At 48.5% G+C, this 17,275-nt stretch overlaps 1 protein-coding gene across 1 annotated transcript; it reads left to right on the top strand.

The window, feature by feature from the left end:
* The first annotated feature begins 3,509 nt into the window (after positions 1-3,509).
* nell3 (NELL (neural EGFL like) family member 3) lies at positions 3,510-10,880 on the top strand. Its single transcript, XM_053860220.1, has 4 exons — positions 3,510-4,286; positions 6,016-6,575; positions 7,207-7,273; positions 7,344-10,880. The coding sequence occupies exons 1-4, from the start codon at positions 3,674-3,676 to the stop codon at positions 8,879-8,881; spliced, it is 2,778 nt and encodes a 925-aa protein (XP_053716195.1). The 5' UTR covers positions 3,510-3,673; the 3' UTR covers positions 8,882-10,880.
* Positions 10,881-17,275: the final 6,395 nt, after the last annotated feature.

Genomic DNA, 17,275 nt, shown 5'->3' with positions numbered 1-17,275 from the left:
CGATGGCTAAAAACAAACCAGACGGCAGGTCTTAGTATGTGCTCTTGTTTCCTGTAGTGTTTTGTTGTTTTATCTTCGATCAGTTCTTCAGGTTAACCTTCAAGCTGATGTATATTTGCTGCAGTTGGCTTACCACTGCTTCAAATGAAAGAATAAAACGACAATTTATTCCCTTAAAAAAGGGGGTCACCAAAGGTGATTCCAAACCAACAGCACTTCCTGTTTCTACATCTGAAATGAGGCTCTGACATAACTGAGAGAGGAGTTCTTCAACGTGTCGAAGCTCTTTTCATATCCTGTCAGTGGAGTCAAACCCCCTCGGGCCATATGTGCAATTCTGCTGTCCACCACTGGGTGGCCAACCTCACCCTGTTTAGGGTCTCATCCCTAACTGAATCCCACACATCTGGATGAGTCTTTGATGCGCAGTTTTTGGTAGACTGACCTGTGGGCAGTAAAAGTACTCTTTTGTTATTCATAAACACATTTCTACAATTTATTAAAGTCCCTGTTCAACTCTGCAAACGCTTGTTAAAATCTTACGGCAGCTACTTTTAACATCAAACCATCAAAACTCAGCTGTTTTCAAAACTATAATCCGAAGCCATTTATGAAGTCTGGATTTCCCCTCGTTGTTTTTCCCTTTCAAAATTCCTCTCACATTTTCTGATAGCGAAAGCTGCCAGCGCTGGAGTCGCATCCTTAAATAACCTCAATCTGCACACATGCAGTTGAATACATTCATTTCAATCGGCCTGTGGCGGAAACCTCCCGAGATCTCCTGCATTCCAGAGGCCGGCCTCAGGTCTCCGACACAGAGGTTTGTAAAGAGGCTCCCCGAGTGTTGACAAGGTCAGGGCGCCTGGCTGAGCACCAGCAGCTGTCTCAACAGCCAAGGTTTACCAAACAAAGAGCAGCAGCTCCTCTCCTTCAGCAGGAAGGACCAGAAGGTCACTGGGACGTAAACAGGCAGTTGAATTAGAGGTGACAGTGATCTGAGACCAAAGTGAGGAGCAGCTCAGTGGCCCTTCAGGCTGCAGGTTTTGACCTCATGCGTCATGGTCCACCCAGCTGAGGGAGCAGGAGAGAGCTTCTGATCCCTGTGTTTCTTCTCTGACTGATGCGTTTGTGGTGCCGCAGGCTGCGTATGGAGGTCTGCGCCGTGTCAGACGGAAACGTTATTGGTCCCAGGATCTTCATGCGTGTCTCTGCTCAAAGTCAAGTGTTCAGCCTCGATAAATGTCCAGTTCAACTGGAGATGTGTGACTCCAGCCTCATGAGTGCTTCACAGCTGATCACCTTTACCTCTCAGACTCCGCCCATCCAAACCTCCGTCAGGCTCCGCCCTTGTGAGGAGCCATAACATGCTCACGACACGCTGTCAGCCCGGAAACTACTGACGGAACATCGAAAAGAAAGACTTATTTTTAGTGCTGTCATTTTAACGCGTTAATTCGATGGATTAATTTCGCCGCAATTTAACGCGTTAAAAAATGTAACGCAATTAATTATGAGTATCAACGGTGGCTAGCCAAAGCTTGCACATTTGAATTTTGGCCCATTGAAGGACCCATAGAGGCGTGTTATACTTCTATTATTCATTTTTGAATTGCTATATTGAGCTTTAGTGCCTATTTGAGACAGCCTTATTTTATTTCAGAATTTTATTTATTGAACTGAATCGCTGTATTTGTTTTACATTTTTGAAAACAGGCTTATTTTATTTATTTAACTGTATTGCTGTATTATTTTTAAATTTTTGAAGACAGCTTTATTTTATTTATTTAACTGTATTGCTGTTTGTTTTACATTTTTGAAGACAGCTTTATTTTATTTATTTCACTGTATTGCTGTTTGTTTTACATTTTTGAAGACAGCTTTATTTTATTTATTTCACTGTATTGCTATATTATTTTTACATTTTTGAAGACAGCTTTATTTTATTTATTTCACTGTATTGCTGTTTGTTTTTACATTTTTGAAGACAGCTATGTTTTATTTCACTGTATTTGTTCTACATTCTTGAACCATGCACCTGGCCTAACTGGTCTGCAGATGTGCTTGACCTTTACTTTTGGATTTCATTGATGAAGCACAGTTCACCAATATAAAACTGGATTTCAAATCTTCTCTTCTGACTGTATTCAATTGACTAGTCATGCACTACCATTTCTAAATGTCCTAGAACTCAAATTCTTTATCAGGAGACCTTTAGCAAATATGACATGAACATGCGATTCATTCGATGAATGAATTACAAAATCCAGTAAATAATTCGATTAATTTTTTAATCGACTGACAGCACTACTTATTTCAGGTATGAAGTCAGCGGCATCCATAAAACGAAGGCCACGAGTTGTCAGCAGGACATATATTTAGCGACGGTCCTTATTTTCTGTCATTTTTTTCCAGAAACATTAATGATTGTGACTTTCCCTGCAATTTAAAAACCAAATCCAGGCATTTTGGGCCACAACAATAAAAAAAAGAAAGCCCTCTAGAGGACGCTAACATAACTACATCACCTGTTGAGGGACATCTGTGCTTTTAGGGAACTTACTGGAGGTAAAACAGCTGTAGAATGAGATGTTTTTGAGATATTACTATTATACTAGGGAGGCAAATCTGTGCCACTTGAGCTGTTAATTCTCTTGGACTTCAAACTAGCTGGTCTAAGGTTGTCAAGAAGGGCAGTGTGTGTCACTAGTGGTGTGTGCTTCATGTTTTGGCCTGGGGTCCTGTCCAGGGTGTCCCCCACCTCTCTCCCCTAGTAGGAATAAGCATCAAGGAACACGCGGATGAATGATGCCTTCAACAGACGGGTCTTGTGTCTTGTCTGTCAGCTCATATCTTCCTGTTCCCACTAGCTGAACAACTCCAAACCTGCTGCTGAAGCTGCATTTGCACGTTCAGCAGCACGTGAAGATGATCCCTCAAGTCTCCCAACATTTCATCGGTGGGTCACCCACGGCTCCAAATCCAGATGCAACTGCAGCGTCACCTTGTTCATAGAAAACAATGACGGAGTCACAGCTGAACCTAACAAACATAGCTGCCCGTCCCGTTCTTAGTGTTATGTTTTGGTGCAGTAATTTTGAGTTTGTTTGTGAAATCCCTCCCGAATTCAGACGGGCGATAAAGAATAATAAAACACACACGACGTGATGCCGAATACAATGTTCCTGATCTGCTGACTCGGCTTACATTGCCATTATGGTCATCCACTGGTACCAAGGGTTGAGTCAGAGTTGGACTTGAATAGTTACAGTCCTCTTCTGCTTCCAGTTTATCGGCCTCAAATTCATATTTATATACGTATATGTATGTTTTTGTTCCAACGAAAGTGAGCCGTGGGGCTGTTCCGCTGCTTCTCTCCGCTCCCATGATCCAAACCTGCGCTCACACAGCTGAGGGGAAATTCCTGAATGGGAGCTCCGCAGGGAAGTTGAAGGGTTAATTTGTGACTGTGGAAACCTGATGCTAATTAAGTCTGAGGAATGCCACATACGGACATTGTGGTGCAGAGTGGAGCTGGAGCGGGGAGCGGGCGGCAGCAATGTCTCAGGCTCTGTGTTCGGGAAACTTTTATCACTGAGACTTACAGCTGGAGATTGAGATCCGCTGACTCAGCGTTGGATTGTGGTGCTCTGTTTTTTTCCGAGGGGGAACAAATATGGATGGAAAAGTGCTGTGCTTGCTGGTGCTCTCCTGGGCTTCACTGGATGCTGTTGCAGAGATCTGCACGGGGACCAACTGCCACGGCGGGGAGACCGGCGACCCAAGACCCTGTGCCGGAGCCCACTGTCCCAGCGGAAGATCCTCCAGACCACCGCGGCACCACAACCCCACGGTGCAAGGGTGGGCGGCTCAGATCGTGGGGAGTCAGTACCACACCTACCCGAGAGCTGAAGCCCACCTGGCGGTCCAGACTCAGCGAGGGCGACTGGGTGACAGCAGCGGCTCATGGACCAGGTCTTCCGAAGCTTCTCCTCCGGGGTGCGTGGATGGAGACTGCACTCCAAAAGTGCCTCAGCAATCCAACGACACCAGAGACTGCAAGGGCTTGGAGTGCAGACTTCCACTCAGAATTAGACCCAAACCTCGCGGCAGGACCTGTTTGGGAGAAGGATGTGCGGCCGGTTCCGAGGAGAGAGCCCAGTTCCCCCCGGTGCATCTGTCTGACCGAGCCGCTCAATTCCTGGGGGATTTTCCCGAGTTTGGAAACCCTTCCCCAGAGCTGGGTGCTGCCGCTTTGGGGGTCCAGCTGACGTGTGACATCAAACCAGGTCTGTATCTCTGCTTTATCTGCTGAACCTGAGAGAGAACTGCCGGCCAATATTTTGCTCCTAAAGAGCAGGAAATTGTTGAAAATCAAGAGTTTGGTGACTGAAGACTGAAGCAGTTATGGAGCTATTCTGAGGAAATTTAGAGAAAATCCGTGTGGTCCGACTGAATTCTGGCCACACCGCCTCTTAATGTTGTGCTGGCCCCACTGCAGATGAACCCTCATTGTTGTGATATGTCTGATGGTCCACCAGCATCGACATTCACCCTCCCTCTTGGTCTAAACGTGTTCATTCACCGTCACTCGTCTTCAGCGCAGACTGGCAAAGGTGTTTCCCAAAATAACAGTTGCCGTTTTGGCGGCTGCTTTTGCTCGAGTTAATAGATCCTGGCGGCTGCCCAGGGCTCAATTTCCGCTAGCTGGATAACTATTTTACCAACTATGGTGTTCCACTCCTCCAGTAGGAGCTTTTCAGACCCATTTACTGGCTCATAAATCAAAGACTCAGGATGTGACTCAAACACATGACCCGCGCACAGAGAAGTCAGTCGGTGGTCAATGACAGGGAGTCCCACATTCTCTGGTTGCTCTGAGAATCCAGGTCACAGGCTGAGGGGTCAGAGGTCACCTTCAGGGTTCAAGGAAACAGGCGGCTGCCAAGTCCTGCGCTGGAGAACGATTGATGATCTGGGAGGGAATGTGGGAATGAGACGGCAGGTTGATGCCGCCTTTGAACCAGGTGAGGCCACTGAAACACAGCTGGGATGTGGAGCCTGGAATGACAGAAGTATCAAGGTTGTTCATGGCCCAACAGTTCCCACTATCATTTGTTATTACATCTAATGTTGGTGTGCGGTGTCTCTCAGAGAACCCAGGCAGTGTTTGGCCGGTGCCATTGTCTTGCCAGGTCGCAGGTGTGTGTCTCTCCTGGGGCACTTTCACTGTGACTGCGAGGGAGATTGGGGAGATGTGCTCCCTCCGTCTGGTCCGGGGATTTCCCTGTCGTCTCATGCCAGATGGATCCAGCCCCGAGTCTCCCAAAGGATGATGGTCTTAAGGACGATCTGATGTCTGAACCCTGTCGACTCTCTTGACACCTGACTGAGCTTCCGTCAGTCCTCACTTATGCAAGTATCAAGACCTGATCCTAGCCATTCCCCACTTAAATTCCAGTGCCGTGTGGTCCCAGAAGATGTTCTATGGGTCCCAAAAAGGTTGCGATGAGAGCGCGGAGTCTTGCTCTCTTTTTGTCTCCGGGCATCGCAGGCTTGGTCTTGGGTAGTATATGGGACCTGCGAGGCAGAATTCACGGTGCAGTTGTGCTTGGGTGAGTTGCTCTATCAGTGACCTGCAAGCTGTTTTCACACCTCCGTTTCTATGATGCGCTCATTGTGTGCGTCTCTCCCACACCAAGCCAAGAGGGCAGTTGTGTGGTCAACTCCTTGATGCAGGAAATGAGTCTAAACAAGAGAGAAGCTTATATTGGTACCTGAAGCTTCCGCGGGCCACGTCAAATGACTTGGCGGGCTGGTTATGGCCCCTAGGCCCTGGGTTTGACTCTCCAGCCATGAGAATACACATGCAATAGCAGTGAATGTGGGAACTTTGGGACTTTGGATAGGCATTTTTGTATCCTCTGCAATGTCCTCTTAGTCCTGTAGACTCCAACACTGCTCTCTGCATCTTCTGGAGGTTGGAAGTGGAACTGATGACTGATTTCTACTTCTCAGGTGAAAATGAAGTCCCCTCTGAAGATGCCCTCATTCTTCACCTGCAACTGGCCAAGGGACAGGAGAAGCTGGTGGACGCCTTACGGGCCCAGCAGGTGGTCATCCGTGACCTGCAGCAGAAGCTGGCGGACCAGCAGGAGGCGCTCTTGTCCCAGCAGCGTGAGATCCTGGAGCAGCAGCGTCGCATGTACGAGCAGATGGACGTGGTCAAAGCCCAGTACGGCCTCCTCTCCGACACGGTCAAGCAGGTGTCCTTCCAGGGCCTGCAGGGGGAGCTGCAGAGCTACTTTGAGAGTCACCTGGCGGGTCTGCAGAGCCAGGCGCGCAGCCACCTGCAGAAGTCCTACGCAGTTCACAAGATGGACGTGGACTCCAAGGAGATGGACGTAATCGGGGAGGCTCGTTTCCCGCAGCCGCTGTTGGCCTGCCCCTCGACGTGCGGCTCGGATCACTTCTGCGATTTCCAGCGGGACCCGCCGCAGTGTGAGAAGTGCACCATGTGTCCGCCAGGCTTCTTCCTGATCTCGCAGTGCTCGCCAACAGCAGACAGGATGTGCCAGGTATGAAGTCAGCGGCATCCATAAAACGAAGGCCACGAGTTGTCAGCAGGACATGTGCGCCGTGTTCGCGATCGCAATAATGAAACTGGATCGGACAGAAAAGCAAATACAGAGATCGATCGATTATCACCTGCTTAACGCACCCCTCAAGTCTGGTGGACCCGTCGGCGTTTGTAATTGCTTCAGACATTTACTGAGTTTCATCACTTTCACAGGAGTTATTTCAGGCCGCGCGATTTTCTTTGTAGTCCTTACAAGAACCACAGAGATGAGGAACCCGAGTCATGAGGTCACTGAGAGTCATGGTGCTCTGAAGAGCCATCTGGTGGACACAAATATCACCTTGTACTGTATATGGTACTAAACTTCAATACTCACGTAGGACCTAAGTAGTACCGGACGTAACTCATGTTACTAACTGTTGTTTTGTTGTTTTCGTGTTACTACTAATGTTTTGCTATGTTGGCTAGCTAGCTAGCACTCAGCTAACTTTCTAAGAAAGCCTTTTTTTCAGTTTAACATGACTCTAAATGTCAAATCGATGGATTTCGATGTGCCAGTCGCTAAACTCGTGCTACAGTATGTGTGGTTCTATACTATGATATGATGGGACTTTGTGTTGTCTTTCTAGGACCGAGATGAATGTCTTGAAATACCGAACGTGTGTGGAGAACACGTCAAGTGCCTGAACACTCCAGGTCAGTTCATGAAGCATGTTTCCGTACCCACATCAGCCTAAGTGTCTAATGCTTCCTGGTCCCGTCCCAGGAGGATTCCGGTGTTTGGGCGCCTCCGAGAGACAGCCGGTACTGGGCTTCTGCGGCCATGAGTACTTCTATAACCAGGAGCTGCAGGAGTGCCAGGCATGTTCCGACTGCGACGGGGAAACTGTCGCAGTTCCCTGCTCGGCCATCAGTGACTCTGTCTGCAGCCACGTGTCAGATACCCGCCTCTCAGGGTCCTGGGCCGCCAGCGTAGCTCTTCCCTCCGCCCGGATCAATAAAGGCCAGGTCTTTCCTGGACTACAGCTCAACGTTCAAAGTAAGGAGAGCAGTGACCTGCTGTCCAACGCGGAGGGGCGGGTGACCTTCCTGCACCACGGCCTGGTCTGGATGGATCATAACTTTGCCATAAAACACAGCTGCAGGAACTTCCTACAAGTGGGAATGAGGCTCAACGTGAGTCAAGAGGAAGAGGGTCAGGACCTCAGTGGGGTCCGCATCGAACAGCCAGACGGAAAGTACTTCCAAGGTGTGAGCATTAGCAGTGTGGTGGAGGTGGAGCCCAATCACACCATTAGTGTCCTGCTGAGGAGTCCGAACCAACACTGCAACCAGAGCAAAGACATTCATGTCTACGATCTCAACTCCCCGACGTTCAGTTTGCTCTGGCTCTCCCACGATACCGGAGCCGTGGCCATGACGGCGCAGATGTCCCTGCTGGCCCACTATCAGACCAGCTACCGCCCGACGTTCCGCATGACCGCCGTGTCTGACCCCTACATGGTCAGTCTGACCCATGACAGCAGAGGCGTGCGCTTCACGGAGAGTGGCGTCGTGAAGTTTGTCCTCCAGCAGGCGCTCTACTCGATGGGACACACTTGCATTCAAGAGGGTTTCTTCCTCATTGCCCACACCAACCGCAACAGCACCGGACCGTCAGCCCTGCAATCCTTCAAAACCGGTGTCAACTACCGGGACACGTCCATCACCCTCTCCGGGGCGCTGAGAGTGGAGGGAGGAGACACGCTGAGCTTCGAGATCACATCTCCAACGCAGTGCAACATCCGTTACTTCGGTGACGGCACCGGCATCAGCATGCTGAGCCTTATGTGGATTCCGTCGGCCGTGTCTGCAGCTCTGACCGCCACCGTGTCCAAGACCGGTCTTCCTTTCGGAGCCGTCCGGAACAAACCCTTGTTTTTCCAGCAGATCAGCTCGGACACAGAGCAGGTCCACTTGGCCCGCTCTGGAGAGCCAAACGCCCGCAAGAACTTCGTCTTCCGTGAGAAAGGAACCGCCAACATCGCCATCAACCTGAAGCTGATACACTCTTGCAACATCATCAAGCTGACTTTACAGCGAACGGCGGGTCTCGGTCCGGGCAGGCAGGTGGGACCTGTGGCTCAGCAGGTGTCCGGCACCATGCCAGAGGGCAGCGAGTGGGCCAGCATCGGCCTCAGGACCTCGTTTCAGGTCCAGAATGGCACAGCAGTCTATGTGACTCTAGACTGCCTCCGAGGACGCGTGAACCAGATCACGGACAAAGAGGGAACAAACATTTCGATCCTTTGGGTCGCAGTGTAGACACAAGACTTAAACACACGATTTTGCACATTGAATTGCAGCGCAGATTCAACCCGGGATCCAAGAGAGAAATATATTCTTCACATTTGTCCAAAATGTAATATTTGAATTCATACATAAATATATATATTTTTTTGTTATACCTGTTAGAGAGTACTGCGGGAGTACTTTGGCTGGTTGAGCAGTGACCAATCTTGTGTGAGTGATTTGTGTGCGATTCCCTTTGACATTAATCTGTGATGGAGGATACAACCCTGAAATCTGCTTGTGCCGGATGTAAACAACACATTTTCACTCCAAAGGATTCAAATCGCAACTATTTTCAAGCGGACTTTTGCATCCCAGAGTGACACCGAAGTCAGTCTTCCGCGTCGTGGTGGGCACGGGCAGTGCGGTTGGGGTTGGGGTGAAGCCATTAGATGGCGCTCTGAGTACCAGTTTGTGTCTGTTGGTATGTAGCGCCTCAATTCATCATGCGTTTCTCTCACAGTGCCTGATGGTGGCACCACAGGTCAAGTGCCTAGCCCAAGCTTCCGAACAACACCTTCTTTTGAATGCCACGATGGTGGGGAAGCATTTGACTCTATCAAACCCCCAGAGCGACAACATGCAACGTGGTCGGCCAACTTCAGCGTCACGGTACACTTGAAAATAGTCACTTTTTGGCACCTTAAAGGTGAGGCTGAGCTGTGAGTTCCTGAAATTTGACTCTGGTTCATGTTGTTCGCTTCGGTGCTACAGGCGTAAATGCCGAAACGGGTAACTGAATGATGCAACTAGGGTGTCAACTTCCTGTTCATTTTTAAAAAGCGTTTGCAGTCCGACGCTTCATAGCTAATGTAGCTAACCTGCTCATGTTGCTTTCATATTTCAAGTGCTTCCGTCAACACTGTGTCATGAAACCTTGTCAACCCATCACTAGCGTAATATCTTGATGTTGGGAAGTGGACTTTTGTGTCCTATACCAGCCCTCCACGTTGCACTCCCAACGTTAATATGCTGTGGGAATGAGGATGTGTAGTGCTGTTTAGGAATTCTCAGTGTACAAAGTGTTAAAATGATGATGAAGAAGATGCTAATTTAGCATAGCACGATTGCCTACAGTTCTACAGTACAAAAGAATGTCAGCATTAGTTTTAATGTAGCTCGGGCGCTAATCTAGCTTTGATTCCAGTGTCGTCGTAGCGCTCGGCCAAGCTAAAGTGCTAAGCTACCTGACCTCTTAATGTTCCTAGAATGCCATGATGATGAGTCCTTGAGACACGAAAACAAATAAGAAGTGAAAGTATTTCAAATATGGCATTGCTGATATTATCAGCCAGATATTAGCGTTAGCATCTATGTTGGGTTTCCGCCATAAAGAAAACTGATATCGCCAGATGTGTTGAAAATGGCTGCAGAAATTGTTCTTGCTTTTATCAGACATGTTTATTACATGCATCACAGCAGCAATAATTCATGTGTTCATTTCATCACGGCAGATGTGATATGCGTTCGGACAATATGGGACATCTCAACGTGTTACTGTACAGAGTGTGAGTGAGTCCACATGATCACCACCATCGATGTTTCTGTTGAATTCCGATTAAAAAGACACATCTACAGAGCCTGTCAAATATCAACATTCACTGATGGTTCGTATCGTATGGGTCTGATATTTATTGTTGTTTACACAGCCAGACATGTATTGCTTTCGTCAACGACTCCAGTAAAAACGGAACAAAGGCGAGGCCTTGTTTTTGCCTGAAAGCTGCCGCTGTGTGAGCGCTCGTCCATGCGTGTATGAAAGGCTGTGTGTGTGTGTGTGTGTGTGTGTGTGTGTGTGTGTGTGTGTGTGTGTGTCCTGGACAATTAGGCACAATTAAGCGCCGGAGAGAGTTTGGCATCCGACGCTTGATCCTCTGCTCATCGCTCTCTCGTGTTTACAGACTCAGCAGCTCCTTCTTCGCTTCATGTCAATGCATTTATTGTTGTAAACGCCAAATAAAACCTACACATATCGTGACAGAATCTTCACTGGCTCCTTTAAACACGCTAGCTGCTCCAGCAACCTCTTTTCTTCTTCCAGTGACTCACTCTCGCTGCCACCGTCGACCCCTCCAAAAGTGGTGTTTAGCCTCTGCGGCTGTCAGTCGACACGGGCCCTTTTGTTTTTCTCTTCCCATGAAATGAGTCACTGACATCCCTCCATTGAAGCTCTTACTAGTAGTGATGGGTAGATGAGGTATCATCAAGCACTACTGCAGGGTCAATGAAACGGTGTAGGCCACTAGATGGCGCTCGTGGTGCTGATGATGTGAGGGTTTATTGAATGAGTCCAAACATTTCTCAGCAGACAGCGCCATCTGGTGGCCTCTGAAAATCAGGACACTGTTTCATGAAGCCTCATCAACACTTCAATACTGTCATGAATACTGTCATAAATACTTTCAACAATGTCTGAATTAAAGTATGGAATTCTTAGCTCTTTCATCGATAATTTATGTTACACTCCAACAAAAGTATTTCCACAAGAACAACTGTCATAGAAGAGGTTCCCTTTCACTTTCTCCTCTGGCCTTCCTCGACTTTGAAGTTTGTTGAAATCTTCTTTATCACGCCGCAACTTTGCATTTCACTGGACTAAAAACACAACGACAACTCACAGAATTCTGCATCAGCAACCATTATTGAGGCTAAACCAGCAGTGTTTTGATCTGAAGCTGATTTAATTCAAAACACGTCGAATGAATTTACAGACGAAATCATGTCTGTACCGCTGACCGCATACTTTGGTGTCAGTTAAGTCAGTGTTAGTAACAAAGTGTCACAGTAGCATCGGTTTGCTCTGAAAACCGAAGTATTTCTATAGGAAGTAAAATAAACCTTGCCTCCTGTCTGGCCTCACGCAGTTGTGATGATGCAAGCAAAATGTTTTGTTCAGTGATGGCGGGGAAAGAGTTCATGAGGTTTCATGAAACAGTGTCCTGATTTTCAGAGGCCACCAGGTGGCACTGTCTGCGCTAAAATGTTTGGACTTGAACAACTCACATCATTTCTCAACCAAGGGCGACATCTAGTGGCCTCTGAAAACTAGGACGCTGTTTCATTCATGCTGCGATACTGTTTCATGATACCTCATCCACCCATCACTGAGTGTTAGCGTGCGGACTGGGCTTCTTCCTCCTGACAGTACCTGTTGCTAGCAGCTACCTTTGACAGAGTTTCACATCAGAATCCCACCATACAGACCTTTTGTACTTTACAACCACATTTAAAAAAATGTACAAGAAATTGTAACAAAAATGTGAGAGGAAATGCCAACTAGATTTCATACCGCGGTGTGGCGCCGCTGCCTCTGACACTAGCTTGCTGCGACGTCGGCCGGCTATAACGGCTGTTTAATAGGTTATAAACTTTATTCGACCCTTTTAAAGCTAATTTTGCAGCCGCACTAGATCAACTTGTGTCTTCCTTTTATGAGCGCAGATGTGTTTGCAACATGATTTAAATGTTACTTTGAAACTATTTCCGAGACCCTTCTGAGCTCCATAAACTCTGAGCCACACTGAAGCCATTTCAATAATCCGGTAGTGAAGGTGCCAAACTGGCCGACATGACGCCCGGAAGAGGAAACGCCGTACATCCTCTGGATTGCTCTTGATCCAGCCCAGGTTTTTCTTCCACCTATTACCAGGACAGCGACAGCCATTGGGCTCCAATACAACAAATATTCTGGCTGTAAGAAACAATCAAGTGTTTCTGTCGCTGGCTGCGATTGAAACCAGCTGCAGCTCCAGATGTGCGCAGATCAAATGAGAGCCGCAGCTCATGACGACTTTCAGACACATCAGAGAAGAGAAGAGACGGGGGACACGAAAACAGGGCTGGAAAAGAACTCATGGAAACTTTCTCTGAAGTTCCTTTAATCAGTTTTTCTCATTTCTGGAGCAGACGTTAGCCCAACGTTCTGGGGAGCTTTTATCTTCCCTAAATGTTTTGTTTCGCTCTCGTGGTTCTTTAAACAAGACGCTTGGAAGCGGGAGCAGCTGCAGGCTGAGTGAAGGGAGATGTAAAGCGGCGAGAAAATGTCGAGTTGGTGGAGAAAACAAGACACATATCCATTAGTGATGGCGCTCCTCTGGGCTCTGTGCTCGGGCCTTTAGTTCACCCTCGCGTTTTGGCTGTTTGACCCTGGTCCAGTGCCTGGGTTTCTCTTTGTTCCAGTACGGTCTGGATTTCTCGACGCAGTCGGGGTGAGATCAGGAGAACAGTTCCTCTGAGTTCCTGATGGAGAGCAACAGAAAGTCAGTCAAAGAGCTGAGCCAAAAGACAGTTCCGGGAGTCCTACTCTCTTGGGTCACAGATGCAAAGACTCAAAGTGGATCCCTTCTTCAGCAAGAGAAGCCAGTCTCTGGCTGGGAGGAGGCCCCGGGGCAGATCCAGGACCTGCTGGACAGATGATGTAACAGCACGTCAATGTTTTCCCAGAAGAGGTGGTTGCAGGAGACAGGGAAGTCTGAGTCTGTCAGCGCGACCTTGGTTGAGAAGAAGCACAGGGACACCAGCGAAGCGACACACTCCGCAACCAAGTGCAGGAATTATAAAAGTCAAGAATGGAAGGAATCATTTCTGGAAGCAATGGCTTGAGTCGTGTGACCTTTATGGGACGTGGGCAAAATAGTCTCTGCAAAATTAGTTCTTTTCTGGAACCCTCTTTACTGTGGTGTCCTTACCTGAGTTGCTAAAGGTTATGAAATCCTCACTTCCCTGAAGACGCTGTCAGAAGACCACCCACTCTCCTGGCTTCTCCAGACGTCAGCAAAGAATATAAAAGAAGAAATCGACTGTGCGTGTGTGTGTTGGGGGGAAGTAGCTTAAACGCATGTGCAGTGTTGTTGTGGAGGAAGAAAGAGCCCAAAAACAAACGTGCCTGGGAGCAGATGCGACGTGGTGATGAACGACGCTGCTCTGCTCCCACCACTCGCTCACGGGCTCAGAAGGTTCATGGCACGTTCATGTTCCTGATTCCTGTGAGGAGACGATGTGTGTGAGCCTGTCTGACACGCCTCCTCCGGAGAGGCTCTGATCTCTGTTCCTCCTCTGAAGGTCTCCTGTTGAAGATTGCGAGCTGATGTCGGGGAACTCCAGAGGTTTGTGGTCGTCTTTTGTGCCGGTTGCAGAGTGTTTTTAAGTTTCGGCACTCACAGCTAAGAGGACCAGGCCTTCCTCTTCATCGGAGAGGAAGGCCTCTACCTCTCCCTCTCCCACTTTCTCTTCCCCTCCGGCTTCCTCTTCTGCTTCCTCTTCCTCTTCCACTTCCCCTCCCTCTTTCTCTTCCTCTCCCACTTCCTCTTCTGCTTCCTCTTCCTCTTCCACTTCCCCTCCCTCTTTCTCTTCCTCTCCCACTTCCTCTTCTGCTTCCTCTTCCCCTCCCTCTTCCTTTTCTCACCCTTACCTCTTCCTCTCCTTCTTCCTCTTTCTTGTCCTCTTCCTCTTCCTCTCCCTCATCCACATCTCTTCCCCTTCCCCTTCATCTCCCTAGTCCTCTTCATATTCATCTTCCTCTTCCTCTTCCTCTTCCTCTTCCTCTTCCTCTTCCTCTTCCTCTTCCTCTCCCTCTTCCTCTTCCTCTCCCTCATCCACATCTCTTCCCCTTCCCCTTCCCCTTCATCTCCCTCTTCCTCTTCATATTCATCTTCCTCTCCTTCTTCCTCTTCCTCTTCCTCTCCCTCTCCCTCTCCCTCTTCCTCTCCCTCATCCACATCTCTTCCCCTTCATCTCCCTCTTCCTCTTCCTCTCCTTCTTCATCTCCCTCTTCCTCTTCCTCTCCTTCTTCATCTCCCTCTTCCTCTTCCTCTTCCTCTCCCTCATCCACATCTCTTCCCCTTCCCCTTCATCTCCCTCTTCCTCTTCATATTCATCTTCCTCTCCTTCTTCCTCTTCCTCTTCCCCCTCCCTTTCCCCTTCCTCTCCCTCTCCCTTTTCCCCTCCCTCCTGCTCTCCCTCTCCCACACCCTCTTCCTCTTCTTCTCCCTCTTCCTCGTCCTGTGAGAGTCATCATCTCTCCTGTCTATCCTCCCAGGTGCACACAGAAGTCCAGAAGGCAAGATCCCTCTTTTAGCTCAGCTCATTCTTCACCACCACAGAATGATGTTGCACTGATCCATGTCTCTGTCCTTCCTTCACCTGAGAACAAGTGTGTCAGATACTTCAGCACCACGTGAGGGTTTCCTGGCCAGAGTGGAGATGCAGTCCCTCCACCTCTTGATTCCAACTCATCTCCAACAGTCGCCTTGTCATGGACCTTCGTGTCTCCACCTGGTTGAGGATGTCCTCCATAGAAGACGCCTTCATGTCTGAATGTTCTACCCCGAGTCTCTGTCCAGAGCCAGGCCTCTGCCCGCCCTTCCATCAGCCCTCCTTTAGAGGTTCTGCTCAAGAATAAAGACCCAATCAGGTGAGCCACTTCACTCTAACAGAGGAACATCTTGTGAGTCCTCAGTGCAGCTCCCCCTGTGGCTCCCTCAGCTCTGCTGTGCCAGAACTCCTGCCTCGGCGGTGCATGAGGGAATGGACCGGCGGGTCACCAGCACCGAGCCTGGGAATCCCGTCACGCTGTGATGAGCCAGAGGGAACCACCAAGTCCGAGCTCAGGTGGAGAAGATGGGCTCAGTGGCGATGTGCTCAGCTTGATAGTCGGGGAGGTCAGTGGACCCCAGACTGTCTCTGCTGCTCCATGACTGCGACTCAGCTTGGGTCGGCTGCAGAATGTGGAAATGAAACGCGCCTCCGCCGACACAGGAGACTCTCGGCTCCCGAGTCGAGTCAGCTCATTGAAACTCCACTCACTGGTGCCGACGTTTCCTCTCCTTTTTCCAAAGTCCCTCTGATTCTGATTTCTACTTCAAAGGTCCCCAAGTGTTCACACTCATCTTCACACTTTGATCTCATTCTTTGATCTCATTTGGACTGTTGACATGCAATATCTGACCTTTTCCTCCTGTCGCTTTGGCTTTTTGACGCCATCACCCACTTCATGTTTTGGATTTTTTTTTTTTTACTGTTGACTTTTTTTTCACTATAGTTGTTGTAATTTTCAGTTAACAACAAAACTGTAAATATATACTGTAATGAATAAAGTATAATCAAGATAGAATTACATAAAATGTCTTGCTTTAACTTCCTCTGACACACGAGGTTCTGTCGTCTCTCAAATTTTCTCGAGTCCCAGTCGCGGCTGAGCAGGTCGGGACCGGGACTCTGTGCTGGTCCTGGTCCTGTTCCTGGTCGGCGTGTGAATTGGAGGCTGTGAACACATTGACCTTTGAACTTCAGGATCGACGGCAGCTGATGAATAACACTCAGGTCTGCGACGTCTTCTGCTGTCACACAAACACGCGGCGCCTCTCAGGTGTAACCAAACACTAACGGATGACCCGCAGCAGCAGCAGAGTTCAGGCCAGGTCTGTGAGAGTCGGGCAAACCAGGCGGTGAACAGCCAGAACATCTGGCTCTTCTTAGCCGTGACCACCAGGTTCTCCTCAGAACAAATGTTTCGGTTACTTGTTGACATGGTCTCCACGTAAATCACCGTCACGGCAAACACCAGGGCCTCGGCTCACACCCTGCTGCAGAGACCGTTGGAGGTCAGAGACCTGAGGCAAAACTCACCTCACATTTCCAAAAAGTCCAAACTCTCTTGACCCCCGTTTCACTGATTCTAAACCTGTCATCAAAAACGCCTGGAGTCTGCTGTGTTAACTCAGAAGCACAATCGGCTTTATTGTCAAGGTCAGGGAGGATAATCACCATAAAAATAAAATATAAATATTATTGTTAATAATGACAATAAATAAAATATGAATGAAAATAAATAAACAATAATAATATAAGTCAGAACAGAAGGTGATTTACTGCCACAACCTTCAGCTGTATTGGCATTTTTCAAATTATTGGTGCTTCAGACCCTGTTTAATATTTCAACGATGGTTCTTTTCAAACCAGTCACAGTGCGTCTCTTCGCCTCAGCGGCGGAGGTTTGTGGCCAACAGCGCCCTCGTGTGCCGCTCAGCCGCTGTTACGCTTCCTGCTGTCAGCAGAGGCGCAGATAAGCGCTCCTGAATACTGAGTCACTTCAGCTTGACAGGTCCCCGTTTGTACAGTGTTTTTTCTTCCGTCTTCCAGCACGCCGTTAGTGACGATGATGAATTTCCGGATAAAATACTTGAGTTAGCGTGATGGGAGGAAGAGTGATGATGATGATGATGATGATGATGATGATGATGATGAGGTGTGATGGAGGAAGAAGATGCTCCACTCGCTCAGTGGGGAGAAAACAACTTGGTCAGTGTTAAACTAAATCATAATGAGAGTCACATGCAGATGTTTCATGCAGAAAATATATTTGATGAT

This window comes from Synchiropus splendidus, chromosome 3, assembly GCF_027744825.2.
Source record: "Synchiropus splendidus isolate RoL2022-P1 chromosome 3, RoL_Sspl_1.0, whole genome shotgun sequence".
NCBI classification, from domain to species: Eukaryota; Metazoa; Chordata; class Actinopteri; order Syngnathiformes; family Callionymidae; genus Synchiropus; species Synchiropus splendidus.
Note: the sequence above shows the minus strand (reverse complement) of the source record. Positions and strands in the feature narration are given on the sequence as shown.

Excerpts from the sequence above, each read along its gene's own strand:
- nell3 (XM_053860220.1), top strand. The coding sequence starts at position 3,674 with ATGGATGGAAAAGTGCTGTGCTTGCTGGTGCTCTCCTGGGCTTCACTG. Across the intron at positions 4,287-6,015 it reads GACGTGTGACATCAAACCAG|GTGAAAATGAAGTCCCCTCT; the intron begins GTCTGTATCTCT and ends TCTACTTCTCAG. Across the intron at positions 6,576-7,206 it reads CAGCAGACAGGATGTGCCAG|GACCGAGATGAATGTCTTGA; the intron begins GTATGAAGTCAG and ends TTGTCTTTCTAG.